At 37.8% G+C, this 13,852-nt stretch overlaps 1 protein-coding gene across 1 annotated transcript in view; it reads right to left on the bottom strand.

Moving 5' to 3' along the window:
- CADPS2 (calcium dependent secretion activator 2) overlaps positions 1-13,852 on the bottom strand; it is a 472,387-nt gene that overhangs the window by 356,791 nt on the left and 101,744 nt on the right. Inside the window, exon 3 of the mRNA XM_015588309.1 lies at positions 2,691-2,804. Within this exon, the coding sequence (XP_015443795.1) occupies positions 2,691-2,804 (114 nt within the window). The remainder of the gene's footprint in view (positions 1-2,690; positions 2,805-13,852) is intronic.

Genomic DNA, 13,852 nt, shown 5'->3' with positions numbered 1-13,852 from the left:
CTCTTAATTATCTTGCGGCTTTGGGCACAAGTCACTTCATCTCTAAGACGGGAATAACTCTGTACAAAAGGTTTATTCTAAAAATTAAAAATATTTTTTTGAAGTGCTTCACATAGTACCAGGCACATTATATTCAAAATGGCAACTATGACACAACTGTGGCATACCAGAAAGAGTCCAAAGTTTAGATTTACATATAACTTAGATGTTAACCAAGTAGGTAACACTGTCCAAGTCACTTAACCTCCATGAGCTTTAGTTTCTATTTATGCAACTTGTGGGTAGCAATATTTGCACACTTTATCACAGAGAGATATTGGAAGAAAAAAACAGATATTTTGGTAAGCTATAAAAATACTACATAAAGGCAGTAATAGCAGAGACTACCAGAAACTGTTAGTCATAGCAAAGTACACAAACATCAAAAAAAGGAAAAAATTCTTGTGGGGAAAAAACTGAAAAGCCATTTTTTTAACCTTATTTTTCCAACAAAATGTACTTACTCATGCAAGAGTTTGATTATCAACTCTGTGCCACCTGGGAAATAACTCCCTAAATGTTAATCAGAAATTAACATTAGCAGATTGTAGTCTCCGTAAACCCATCACTAACATCAAAAATCTTGACGGCACTTGGAGGAGTGTGCAAAGACAAGCTGGATACAGTCTCACAAGTCAACAGTGGCTAGAAATATTATCAATAGAACAGAAAACCCCTGGTCACCTAGTCCAACCGCCCCTTCAATACTTATCTCTCTCTCTGTAACAACCCTAGCAAGTAATCATCTAATTCCATTGGTTAGCAACCTACCAGTTGTAAGAAAGTCATCTGGGGAGGTTTTAAAATTATAAATTCTGCAATTCTGATTCAGAAAGTCCAGCAGAGCTCTAGGACGTGTATGTACAGTGTGCCTCCCAACTGACTGTGAAATGCAGCCAGAATCTGGCCTCCAGTGATGCTGCACTCACCAGTCCGTCCAGTATGTGGCCAGTGTGACCAAACTCCGCCGGTATTAGGTTCTTATTTTCCCCACTTAGCTTCCATCTTAGTCTTAGTTTTATTCTTGGGACCACGTGCAACACAAGCCTAATCTATCTCCAGCCTGAACATCTTCAGTTCCTTCAAGTAAACTACAAATTATGTTTTAAACCTGATAACCCTAAATATCATGCCCAGAAGAGAACACCAATCTCATATAAATACAATGGAAATACTCTCTCCTTCATTAGAGTTACCATATTTTCATTAACACAGCTTAAGTGTGCCTTTTACTAAACTGTAGCCACATCATATTATGATTACATCTTTTAAATAGACTTATTTTGGAAAAATTTTAGATTCACACAAAAGTTGCAAATATAGTACAAAGAGTTCCCACATCCCCCTCATCCAGTTCTCATTTTCCTAATGTTAACATGTACAGTGCCATAGTACATTTACCAAAAAGGAGCTGTTTTATTTTTAAAATGACATCTTTTTTTACACAAATTACTTTTCTTAGCCACATTCCTTCATCCTGAACATAGACTTTTGGCTTTCTTTTGTTTTATTACATAATGCAAGTAAAGGCTCTTAAATTTCATCTTTTAAGACTCAGGGGAAGATTTCATCTTGTAAGACTCTGAATCAAAGACTAGGCTCTAGAGTCTTGCAAGATGAAATGTAGCATCCTGTATTTAAGATTTTTGAGGTCCTATACTTGTTGAGATATTCTGAGTCAAAATTCAGTTAGACAACATCCACTACTGCTGCTAGATTCATGCCCTACACATAACTGGGAAGCAAGACTTCCTTTATACTTTCATCCAATTCAACAGGCTGACGCTTGGGGGAATACAAACCTCCCTTGGGTGCAGTAAGTAACTTCTGATGCATACCATCAATGAATTACAAACTCAACCAATTATACGTATATCCAGTTCCTTTAGTTTTCGTGCAAAGATATTATTCCCTGTCCCCAGGAAGTTCAGACACATTGCGTCTCCACATTTTTGTTTTTTACTAGTTTAATATATGTTTTGCTTCTTCGGCTGAAAGGTTTAGAGTATCTGCGCAATGGAAGGAATCCATTCCCCCAATGACTCTGAGATGCTTAGGAAAAAAAGAGAATCCTCTAAGCCTAATATCTACTGGCAACTCACTGAAGCAGCTAATGACCATGTATAAAAACCATTGCTCATAGGAAACCCACAGAGGATTCCTGATGAGTCACCAACTAAAATAAGAAGAAACAGCAAGATGGTATCGGTAGTATTATTCCTACAGGAGGACAAGAGAATTCAATTTATCCTCTCGAAATTAGTTACTGGTCTTAATTATTATAAAGTTTAGGGAACAAAATGGCACAAGATGGCAACTTGCTTTGAAATCCCCATTAAAAAGGATAATTCAGACATGTGGACCCAAAGATAGCTATACTTGGCTGTATCGATCACTGCCAAAAGATTTTTCTTAACTTTATTTCTCCTTGAATGGATGTGAATGACTTCCAACTCTGTTTATCTCTCAAAACCAAGCTGTGGAATTAGAGTTTTTAGACTGCAAAATAAACTTGACAGTGCTTTCAGGAAGACTGCAAACTCACGCCTTTTTTTAAATCATACTAGTGAGTTTATTATGATGGGAAATCCATGTTTAAACATCTTTAAGAAACCGTCAGAATGCCAAAAAACAAAGCTCTTCCAGCTTACCTCATAGTAACTCCGAACGGCGTTGCAAAACGCTTCATCAGCTACAATTTGGGTTTCCCCGTTGAGGAAGGCCTGGAACCGTTCTTTCAGTAACTGCAATTGCTGCTTGTTAAGCTATAAAAAAAGAGAGAGAGAGAGAGAAAAGTAGCTGAAAAACTAGCCAATGCATGAAATGTAATGATTCTCAAGCTATATTTGCTATATGTGTATTAAATGTGACACCCAGAATTAACTTTATGGTAACGAAAAACAAAATCTAAAAACTCCTACTATTTATCCTTATGGCTCAATTGTAACACGTTTCCGATTCACTTCCCCCGTGTACTCTACAGTCCTGATATCGCAATGAAATCCAAATTTCTATTCCAGAGGGAATTTCTGTGACTACAACCCTGGCCTCTTTGCAGAGATAGGATGAGAAACCGATGTGTGTAAAACTGCCAGCTGTCCTGAACAGAGAGGGCAGAGAGAACAAGCATTCTCGGAGGCGAGTGGACAGCCATCAGCCTTGGACAAGAGATAACGGGGAGAAAGACAGCAAAGGACAGAGGGGTTCTGAGAAAGAATTCTCTGGAATGGACATCTGTTGGATGTCAAAAATTTGAATTCAATGAACAAATATGTCCGTTAATGACTGGGTTAAGATCAATAAAGGAATGACAAGGAGGAAACAAATTCGAAAGAAAGCAGAGGTGCAACAAGTGGGCAGTGATCACCTTTAAGGTCGCTGGGGGAAGAACTGTGAACCAAGGAGAGGAGTACAAGTTTACAATCATATGCCTTCACTTTGGGTCTAGCAACCGTAATTATTACTGAGGGTGGTGGGCTAGACACGAATTACAACTCACCAACCGTGTCCTCTAGTCATCGACTACAGGCAGAGTCAACTACTTAGTTTGTAGGGCCCAGTGCAAATGAGAATGAAGAGCCCCTTGTTAAAAATTTAAGAATTTCAGGACACCAAGAACAAGGCATTAAAGCAAGCTTGGGGCCCTTCTGAGCACAGAGCCCTGCACAGCTGCGGGGGCATAAACTTCACCAGCAGAGGGCACATTAGGTTATGAAGAAGCGTATTTTTTAAAGCTTCACTGGAGAGAGAACAACAGCGTCTTGCAGATAAAACAACAAATCCCAAGATGCATAAGGAAAAGGACAGGAGTAATCTTCCCATTTCATTCGATCCTCATCAGACTATTCAAGAACTCAGTCCAGTTCTGGATTCTACAGAGAGATGTGAAGCATTTGGAAATCTGCTGAGGATAAAATGATTAAAGGATTAGAAAGACTAAACAAACTGGTATGATTTGGCTTCGAAAAGAAGGCTGATGTGAAATAAGTTTAAATCTGTTCAAAAGGCTTATTAAAATGCCATTCAAATATGAGAGATGAACGCTTTCCAAGATGGGTTTTATTTAGGAGTCTAACAAACAAGACAGTTTGTAAAGATACTGTTGCTGGTAGTAACAGACTGATAAAGAAGTGTCCTATTGTACCCCAGTGTAAAAAAATATCTTGCTCTGAGAAGTGAAGAGAGAAAATCATTCCATTTCTTTACTAAGGTTATCTCCTTCCTTTTAGGGAGAGCTAACACAAGTTGAAATGCAGAAACATCACCATTATATTACATTCTCCCTTTCGATAATATGAGGGAAATAAAAGCAGGTACCTTTTGTGTATGTGTACTAGCAAGGCAAAGTAAGTCCATGGCTTTAGCTCTCTAAGCAGGGTTGACAAAAGGGACCAGATGGAGATAGGACAGCAAATGCTGAGAGCAAGACGGCTAAGTGCACTTTAGCTGCCAAGACCTGGGAACGTCCAGGAAGGGCTCGACTTGCAAACCAAGTATCCAGACAAAATAATGGAAATGTATATGGGAATACCAGTGAACTAGAGGAGATATAAACTATCCTCTGTCCTAACTCCCTCATTTGATAAATAAAATAAATATAATTCAAAAGTTAGAAACTATGGATTTCTTCATTCAATATTCTTTGATCAGACACTTTGTTATTTAAAAATGTCTCTGAATCTTTGCAATTACTAGTTTACCAGTGTGTAACTAGCTATTGTATCAGTAAGTTACTTTTTGGTAATTATGGCATGGAAAATTCATGAATACAAATCAAGGAAAGGAGATTTGAGTAAACCATCTTCTTTGAAACTCCAACAATGCTGTCCTATCTCCATCTGGTCCCTTTTGTCAACCCTGCTTAGAGAGCTAAAGCCATGGACTTACTTTGCCTTGCTAGTACACATACACAAAAGGTACCTGCTTTTATTTCCCTCATATTATCGAAAGGGAGAATGTAATTCACTAAACATGCCAGAGTCATCTGAATAAATATCAGGCTTCAACTTTTTAATGAATAAAAATTATTACAGTTACATTTAAGACATAAAATGACAACAAATATTATACAATGAATGGATACTTCATTAGTAGAGAGAAGTCCACATTTCCACACAAAAGATATGGGGAGGAAAAAAAAATGAAATTTAAAATCTAGCAGTGGAGAGCTGTCAGAAAGCAGAGTTCCTTAAATATTGTTTGCATTATCAAAATAAGCTACATGACATATCGACAAATAAAGATTGATGGAATAGACCCAAGAAATGGATATAATCAGAGATGTACTATAAAATACCCTTATTATACCTAAAATCAGTTATAAAAGATTTATTCGATCGATGATTTTAAAATAACTGGAAGCCATGCAGAAAAAAAGTAAATTGGACCATAATACACATTATTACAATCGAAATGAATTAAAACCTTTAATGTAAAAGATGAAACTGTAAAGTTACTAACTAAAAAATAAATAAAATGGGAGAATTCCTTTAAACCCTGGTATGAGAAAGACCTTTCTAACCATGAATCAAAATCCACACATCATAAATTTAAATGCATAAACATAACTGCAAAGATAAGTTTAGCATAACAAAAAAAAAATACCATAAGTAAAATCATTGGGAAAGACTAACTAGAAAAAAAATACTTGTAATTCATATTCTAAGGAGCTAATTTTCAAAAAAAAAAAATGGATCCTAGAAATTGACAGGAATGTAACCAATAATCTAATAGAAAAATGGACAAAATGGATATGCTCAGAGAAACAGAGAAATGACAGTTAAGCTATGAAAGCATGCTTAACTTCATCTATAACACCCAAAATGCAAATTAAATCTACACGAGAGAAGGATTCTGGGAAGACAATGAAGTAAAAAGCATCAGAAATGTGTCTCCCACCTAGACAACAAATGCATTGGCAATATGTGTCTGATGTAACTATTTTGGTTCTCTAGAGTCTACTAGAATCTTGCAACTTAAAAGAGAAATCCTGAATGGAACTGCAGTTAATTTGAGTCAGTCTCCATTCTTAGCACCGTAGCAGCTCAGCCTTATCGCGGGGAGGGAAAAAAAAAAAAAGCCTACAACCTAAATTTTTATAGAGAAATAAGTAAACAATACTACAAACAATGGTAATACTATCAGCTCTAGAAATAAAAGGAAATATACTCCTATGTACCGATATGAAAAGATCTTTAGTCTAGGGGAAGGAAGCTAGATATAGACCAGTATGTAAAATAAGCCACCACTCCCATAGAAAAGAGGCAAAATCAAAACTTGTATTTGAATTTGCTTCCATATGCACTCAGAAACTATGGAAGAAGGATGGCTGTGGGAATCAGACACATGAAAAATAAAGGTGAAAAAGATTTTTCAACTTAAACCACTTTATTCATTTTAGGTTTTAAAACACAGGACTCACCTACTCAAATTTTAATTCAGATTTAAGTAAGCTATAACACCAACTGTGGACATCTTTTAAACTCAGAGATTACAATACATCACACAATTTAAATCTTATTATCCTACAGGGAGACTGGACAACCGATTTTTCAATTATCCTTTTGGGTAGATTTGAACTTGATTGTATCTCTTTTTTAACATTTTAAGGTTGAGAATTTCCAAGAAACTTAAACTTTTTATTTTCAAGTTTTAACATAAATTGCTTTAATTAAAGCAGGTATCCATCAGAGATGCTGAACTATCAGGATAAATGTTCTAGAGCATGGGTCCCCAACCAGTACCAGTCCATGGCCTGTTACGAACCAGGCCCCACAGCAGGCAAGTGAGCAAAGCTTCATCTGTGTTTGCAGCCGCTCCCCAGTGCTAGCATCATGGCCTCAGCTCCACCTCAGATCACCAGGTATTAGATTCTCATAGGAGCACTGGTCCCTAGCACCCAAAGCACTGGGGACCACTGCTCAGAGCATGGCACAGATGAAAGGGAATACCAGCACCTCACATGGAATTAAAAGACACACCATGGACAACACACCACTGCAATCAATGCATTAATTTTTACACAGTCCATACCAAGTAGCCTCCATTTGAACCTATTAAAACTAAAATACATACACACTCACTTTATTACCTCACAATGATGCCAATTCTAATTTCAGACAGTTATAAATTGAAACCAGGTCCCTTTGACTTCCACAAAACTAGGATTCTAGTTTTATGCTAAGACAAAAAAGACTGTCTTCTTCTTCAACAGAGCAGTTCAGGAACCTGAAGACAGGTACTGCAGTATGTGTGGGTCTTCTCTTTCCCAGAATAAACTTTGCCAGTTCCTCCAGCGTCCTAAGCGTTGTCCATAAATTAAGCATTAAACAGTTAAATGAAACTAAGTATAAGAAAGAACTTTGAAAGCTATAATATGATGCAAATGAAACTCCTAAAATAGCAATGTCCCTCCTAAAATGTAGTAAGTAGACTGATCATGATTCTCCTAGGATCGCGTGGCCAGCACGGAGACGAGTAGGAAGACCACATCCCACATTCTAAGTTTATTAATTCAAACGAAAAATGAATTCTTCTTGGCAGTCATATCAACTGACTAATACTGTGCTTATAAACAACAGAAATTTCTAAAATATTCTTACATGTGCCTCAGCAAGCCACATTTCATCTCACTAGATTTATTTGGTCCATTGTTTCAGTTTATCCGGATTTTTTTTTTTAGGGGGGATTTCTAGGTCCTTCACCCAATGATCAGAGAGCTTTCCTAGCTTTGTTATATCCACAAACATAATAAGGTGTTATCCACAGTATTCATCCGGGTCATTATAAAAACCTTTATCAGTTCAGGTGGTACAAAACCTGTCATTACATGGATTCACCCAGTTAGATAAACTCTATCAATTAACACTCTTTGGGGCATTTTATTATTACTCAGTCGATATTTTATTTTTGCTCACATACTGTCTTCACATTAGTACATTTACCAATGAATAAGATATTTTTCAAAAATAAAGGAAACATTAAACATCAGAAATTGTCTAATGGGAATTTTAAAACAGCTTTATATATGCAAGTAAATTGTAGATAGTTAACTGGAAATAAATATCTGTGCAAATATCTAAATACAACCAAGAGATTAGCCTTATAAAAAGAACATTTCAAATATTGACAGTAAAGGCTACATTTTATAAATCTTGGCTGGCAGTGATTATTTATCCATAATAATAATTGCCACAGAAAAAAATGTAACTTTCAGAAGTCAGAGATGTTTTGTTTCTTAAGTTTTTCTTTTCTTCTTTTTCTTTTTTAAACATTCAAATTTGATTCTAGCCTTTTCATTCTAAGTCACGATCAACTGCAGACTTATGCCAGAATCTCAACTACAGCAGGAGACCAGCCATTATGCTACTCAGGGACCCAGCAACCACTGTTGTGCAGAGCTTGCCCTGACCTGTAGTGTCTATTGCGTGTCTTGACACTCTTGGTGGGTGCTGCACGACTTCCTGGTGACTAAAGGTGATCACAGAGTCCACAGCAAAGTGGCAGGTAACTAGTGGGCACCGCAGCTCTGGGACTGGAGTTGGGGGGTGGTGGTGTGTACCTTAAAGAAAGGTAGAAAAATATACTTTTTTTTCAGGGAGGTAAAAGGATTTACTCCAGGCAAAGATGGTCTCTGAAATGCACAGAGGCATAGCTTTAATGCCTGTTCATGAAATGCAGTGAAAGATATTAACAGGGAATGACTAAAACATAGGTGCTAGCTATCTTCTTTTCCCCTTCCTATCGACACTTTATCAAAAGATCTAAATAAAAGCACTGGGGCCAAAAAATCAGCGCCTTCTACATTTCTGAAACCAGGGACCTCTCCCAAATGCATACATGAACAGAATAAAGAGGGGCCCCGGCCACATTATAAAATCCTTCGGGAGGCATTGCTATTAATAGTGTCCTGTCCAATTAACTTTTCACATAAGCCCAGAATTTAGGACAATGAATATGCTCATCTAAGACTATAAATACCAGCTTCACGTGACCAGCAACATGGTGAAATGACTAAGTTAAGGCTAATGAAATATAAGCAAAAGTGTGTGTGATGCCCAGGAAACCATAAAAGGTGGCTGAAGTAGATACCTTTTGCCTCTTTCTCTTTCCTTATTTCCTACTGGCTGGAATTTGATTTGCTCGGTGCAACTATCAACTTGGCCCATGAAAATGGTGGAACGGCAAGATAAACAGAGCCCGAGACTTCTCCCAGTGTGGAGCAGCCCTCCCAACTCTGGACTGCTGTCGCCCAACTTCATTTATGCGAAAGAGAAGTGAACTTCTCTATATACAGATCACTTACTTGGGGTTTATTATATAACATGTGACTGAACTAATTCCTAACTGATACAATTCCCAACGAAATACCCAACCAGGAGGAATACGCCACAGTACTGGTAAGGTTTATTCTAATTCTGAAATAAAATATTCTTTCCATGTTATTTTAGATGAAAAAAATCCTTATCCAATGAACGTGCCTACTGAACAATAAATGCCAGAGTCTAAGTGCCTGAGGTAAACTGAAGATAAAGTTATTTTGACAGACTAAAATCTATGGTCTCACAGTGTTGAAAGGGAGGATGAAAAAGCCCAAATCTGCAAATACTGCTTTAACATATTTTATAATAAAATGTATATACGCTAAGCGATGAGTACAGAAAAGCGAAATCCCATTACATTGTGGACAAATGGGCCGCGGGCTAGGCTTACTCAGCCACTAAGTGAACTACTTCTATCCACATTCTCCCTGACCTGCTGGAATTCAAGCCTCAGCAAAATCACATGCGATTATGGGATTGTCTCAGGGGAGGAAGGCCACCAGTAATACAGACACCAGGAATGTTAAATCCATGAATTCTATGAATTCTCTTGCTGCACTGTACTGAGCACATTCCACGCAGGTCTCATTAAATTTCCCTAAGTTTCCTATAAATTGTTTATCCTCATTTTACAAATGAAGAAATTAAGCTCAAAGAAGTTAAGGATCTTGTCTAACTTCACATCTAGTGAGAGGCAGGGGTAGAATTTGAACCAGTATCCTGATCTAAAAGCCCATATTCTTTCCAATCATCACACTATTTTCTGTTTCCCTCCTCATAGCCACTCTTTTTTCTTTTTTCAATAAGAGGTGTTTACCCCTGTCTGATATGTCATATATAACTTTAATGTATTTGCTTATTATTTAAGCCCCTATTAGAATAAAGTCTGTTTTAGGATAAGAACTTGATTTTTGCTCATGGCTCTAATCCCATACAACAATGACTTGCAGATAGAATATGCTACATATATACATATATGTATATACATATTTTTAAGAATAAACAAAGAAGCAAATGTCAGTCAGTTGCTATGAAACTATTTCTAGGACGGCCACATCTACTCTCATGTTTACCTGCTCCCACAAAAAATGTTGGTTTATCATGCAATTATAAAAACTCAAGATTACCTCAAGCAACCATAGTGGAGGAGAAGACAGCCTCTCATAGTTATCGTCATCTATTTCATTAATTAGTAAGGTATTACATGACTAATGGTGCAGCAGAGTGAGTAATGAAGAGCACAGGCTCTGGTGCAAGACTGTGTCCGTCACTATCTGTCAAGTCTTCAGGCGAGTCATTTAACCTCAGTGCGAGTTCTTCATTGAAAAAATGAAGGTAGTGATACTACACATTTAATAAGGCTGGTGTAGTAAACAAAAGGAAAAAAGTGCTTAGCACACATTAAATGTTAGCTATTATTTTAGAAATACATGGTGCTTTCATTTCAGCAACTGCAGAAGCTACAGACAAAAATGAATTTTGTGATGGCTGCAGATGCACAACGAACAAGACTGCCCAGAGCTGTACGTCCAATATGGTAGTCGCCAACCAACATGGCTACTGAGCACTTGAAATGTGGCTGGTCAAGTTGACATGTGCTCTAAGTCTAAAACACATGCCAGATTTCAAAGACTCTGTGCAAGAAAAAGAATATGAAACATCTCATCAATGCTCGCATATTGGTTACATGCTGAAAAAGGTTTTGAATATATGGAGTAAAATAAATTAATGACTCTCAACTCTTTGTTCTTTCGTGTTTTAATATGGCTATTGCAAGTGTTAAATTATATGCGTGGCTCACATTATATTTCCACTGGAGAGTACTGTTACAGAGGAATGTGTGTGATGGCCAACTGTCCCTTGAAGATGACCAGGGCCTTGCTGTACCTGAAAAACTGGTGTGGCCTCACTCACAATATACAAGCTTGTGGCAAAGTCCTGTGGTACGACTGAAGAGAAACTGAACAACAGACAACATGTAACACCTAAGTATTTGCCTAGTACTTTCAACTGTCAGAGAGTAAAGCAGGTGTTATCAGTCCCATGTCATGAAACAGTAAAGACTGTGAGGTTAAGGTATGAAACCAGTTAGGTCGTATAGAACCGGGGCCCTAACCCAGTCTCCTGAACCCAAGTCCATGGTTTTTACCCTATCACTACGAGCCCCCTATCCTGCTGGCATGTCCTTTTTTGACTCTGTCTTCATTTTGCTTAGTCGTACAAAAGACAATCAACTTAAATATTGACAAGTTATTCAATAATCTGTTTCATGTTCCTGAACATGATGATAGTTAGATGAGAGAAAACTGGCATATCTTGTTGGTCATTATCCTCCAAAAATTTCCTTTAGGACCTTTTTATTCATTGACCAGCATCTGTTTGGCCCACCACTCTGAGAGTGAATGGACCTATCCGCATTAATAATATAGGCTCATCAAAAGCAAATGCAAACCAACGTGATGGCTAATTTTTATGCATCAATTTGGGCAAAGGGATGCCCAGATAGCTGGTAAAAAAATTATTTCTGGATGTGTCTGTATAGGTGTTTCTGGAAGAGATTAGTATTTGATTCAGTAGACAAAGAGATCTGCCCTCAGCAATGTGGGTGGGTATTACCTAATTCATTGAGGGCCTGGTCAGAACAAAAACGGCCAAGGAAGGGTAAATTCATCCTCTCTCTCTCTCTCTCCTTCCACCCCCAAGCTGGGAGGCCCATCTTTTCCTGCTGCTGGAGATCAGAGCTCCTGGTTCATGGATCTTCAGACTCAGACTCAATTATACCACCAGCTTTCTTGGTTCTCCAGCTTGCAGATGGCATTGTGAGACTTCTTGGCCTCCGTGAGCTAAATGCCATAACAAATCTTCTCTTATATATACCTATACATCCTTTTGGGTCTGTTTCACTAGGAACCCTGATTAACACACCAATCATCATAAAGGATAACAGTCTCAGCAATTTGTTGCACAAAAACAATTTAGAAATGACTATTGGGATAGAGGGTTCAAAGAAAAACAAAAACCTTAGGAGCCATTCTAAGGAGTTCTTAGTAAAATCAAAAGTCATTCCCTTCCCCATTAAGCCCTGACAAAATCCATAAAGCTTCTTAAACAAGTAGTCTTGAAGGTTTACTATGGAAAAAAAAAAAAAAAAGGCAGAAATAGGAAGCTGTCCAGCACATGCTCTGCTTCCTTATAGCCCTGCAAAGTCAGAAGAATCACAGGCCATCAGACAAACTTTCTAGTCAAAGCTTTCCTACAAATAATTCTATCAGACTATATCAACATAAATCATGAGGAAACTACCCTTTGAAACAATGATTTTTCTCTGACCACCCTTAATAAATGTATAATTTAATATCTAGTAATAATAGCTAATACCAATTGATCACCTGCTACACAGTAAGGTCATTTCTAATCTCTTTATAGAATTATTTTAAGCTCCCCATGAAGTAGATTCCTTGTTTCAAATAGGAGGAAGCTAAGGCCCAAGGAAGTTAAAGTGGTTCAGGTTACCAAATTTGGGGGCAGAGGCAGGTACCTCTGACTGGCGTGCTTTTAGCCACTGACTACCCTTGGGGTTTCCTCCTTGAACTTCTAAAGTCATATTCTCCATACCCAGGTCAAGACACAGGACCCTGACCAGAGCCTAGCAAAGCCAATCATATGATCTGATCAGCCCTAAGAGATGAGTAAAAGCTCTCCTTCCCCCTCATTACCTCCAAAACGTCATCCCATCATGCTTGTTTATATTGCTGAGGCTTTGCACACACTGCCAGCTCCTATTCAGGTAAAGCCTCCTATAAACCTCCTTCCTTCTGCTCTCCTCAAATTAAGTAATCCTATTTTCTCTGTGCTACTTATATATCTCATACATATATCAATCTTTTGCCTAAAATGGCTTTCTCCTCACTAAGGTACAGATTCCTTAAATAGCAATGCTAGTCATACCTTTCCCCATCAAGTATAATGTTTGCTGATATGAATTCATCTACAGCGAAAGAAAATCCAGAGTAAAATAGGGTATCATGATTCACGACTGTTTTTCTGGGATGTATCCTGTCATAACCACTGACAAAAGACTCCAGCAGTGATATAACTGAGTGAGAAGAAAGAGACAGTCTAAGAAAAGAATTCCAAGATAGTTTGTGTGTTGTCCAAATAACAAGATCATGGCCAGACTCAGAGGGGCCTGAAGAAACACAAAGGATTTCTTTGTTGAGCTGCAGTGTGCATAATTCTGTGTTGCAGATGATATTGTTCTGTGTTGCAGATGATATTGCCTCAGTACCATCTGGTACTTCATGGCAAAATTCCGTTTGCTGAAGCCACATTTGCAGGAAACAGAGACTTCATGTTCGTCACAAATAATTCGGACAGACTCAGCAGCCGACAACTGCAAGCTGACCAGCTCCATGCCACATAGTGGCCTTTCCGGAAGGTGAGAAGCAGTTTAAGATAGTTCCTTTTGAAAGAAGAAAATACAATATAAATTT

The sequence above is a fragment of the Pteropus alecto genome, unplaced genomic scaffold (genome assembly GCF_000325575.1).
Source record: "Pteropus alecto unplaced genomic scaffold, ASM32557v1 scaffold22, whole genome shotgun sequence".
NCBI classification, from domain to species: domain Eukaryota; kingdom Metazoa; phylum Chordata; class Mammalia; order Chiroptera; family Pteropodidae; genus Pteropus; species Pteropus alecto.
Note: the sequence above shows the minus strand (reverse complement) of the source record. Positions and strands in the feature narration are given on the sequence as shown.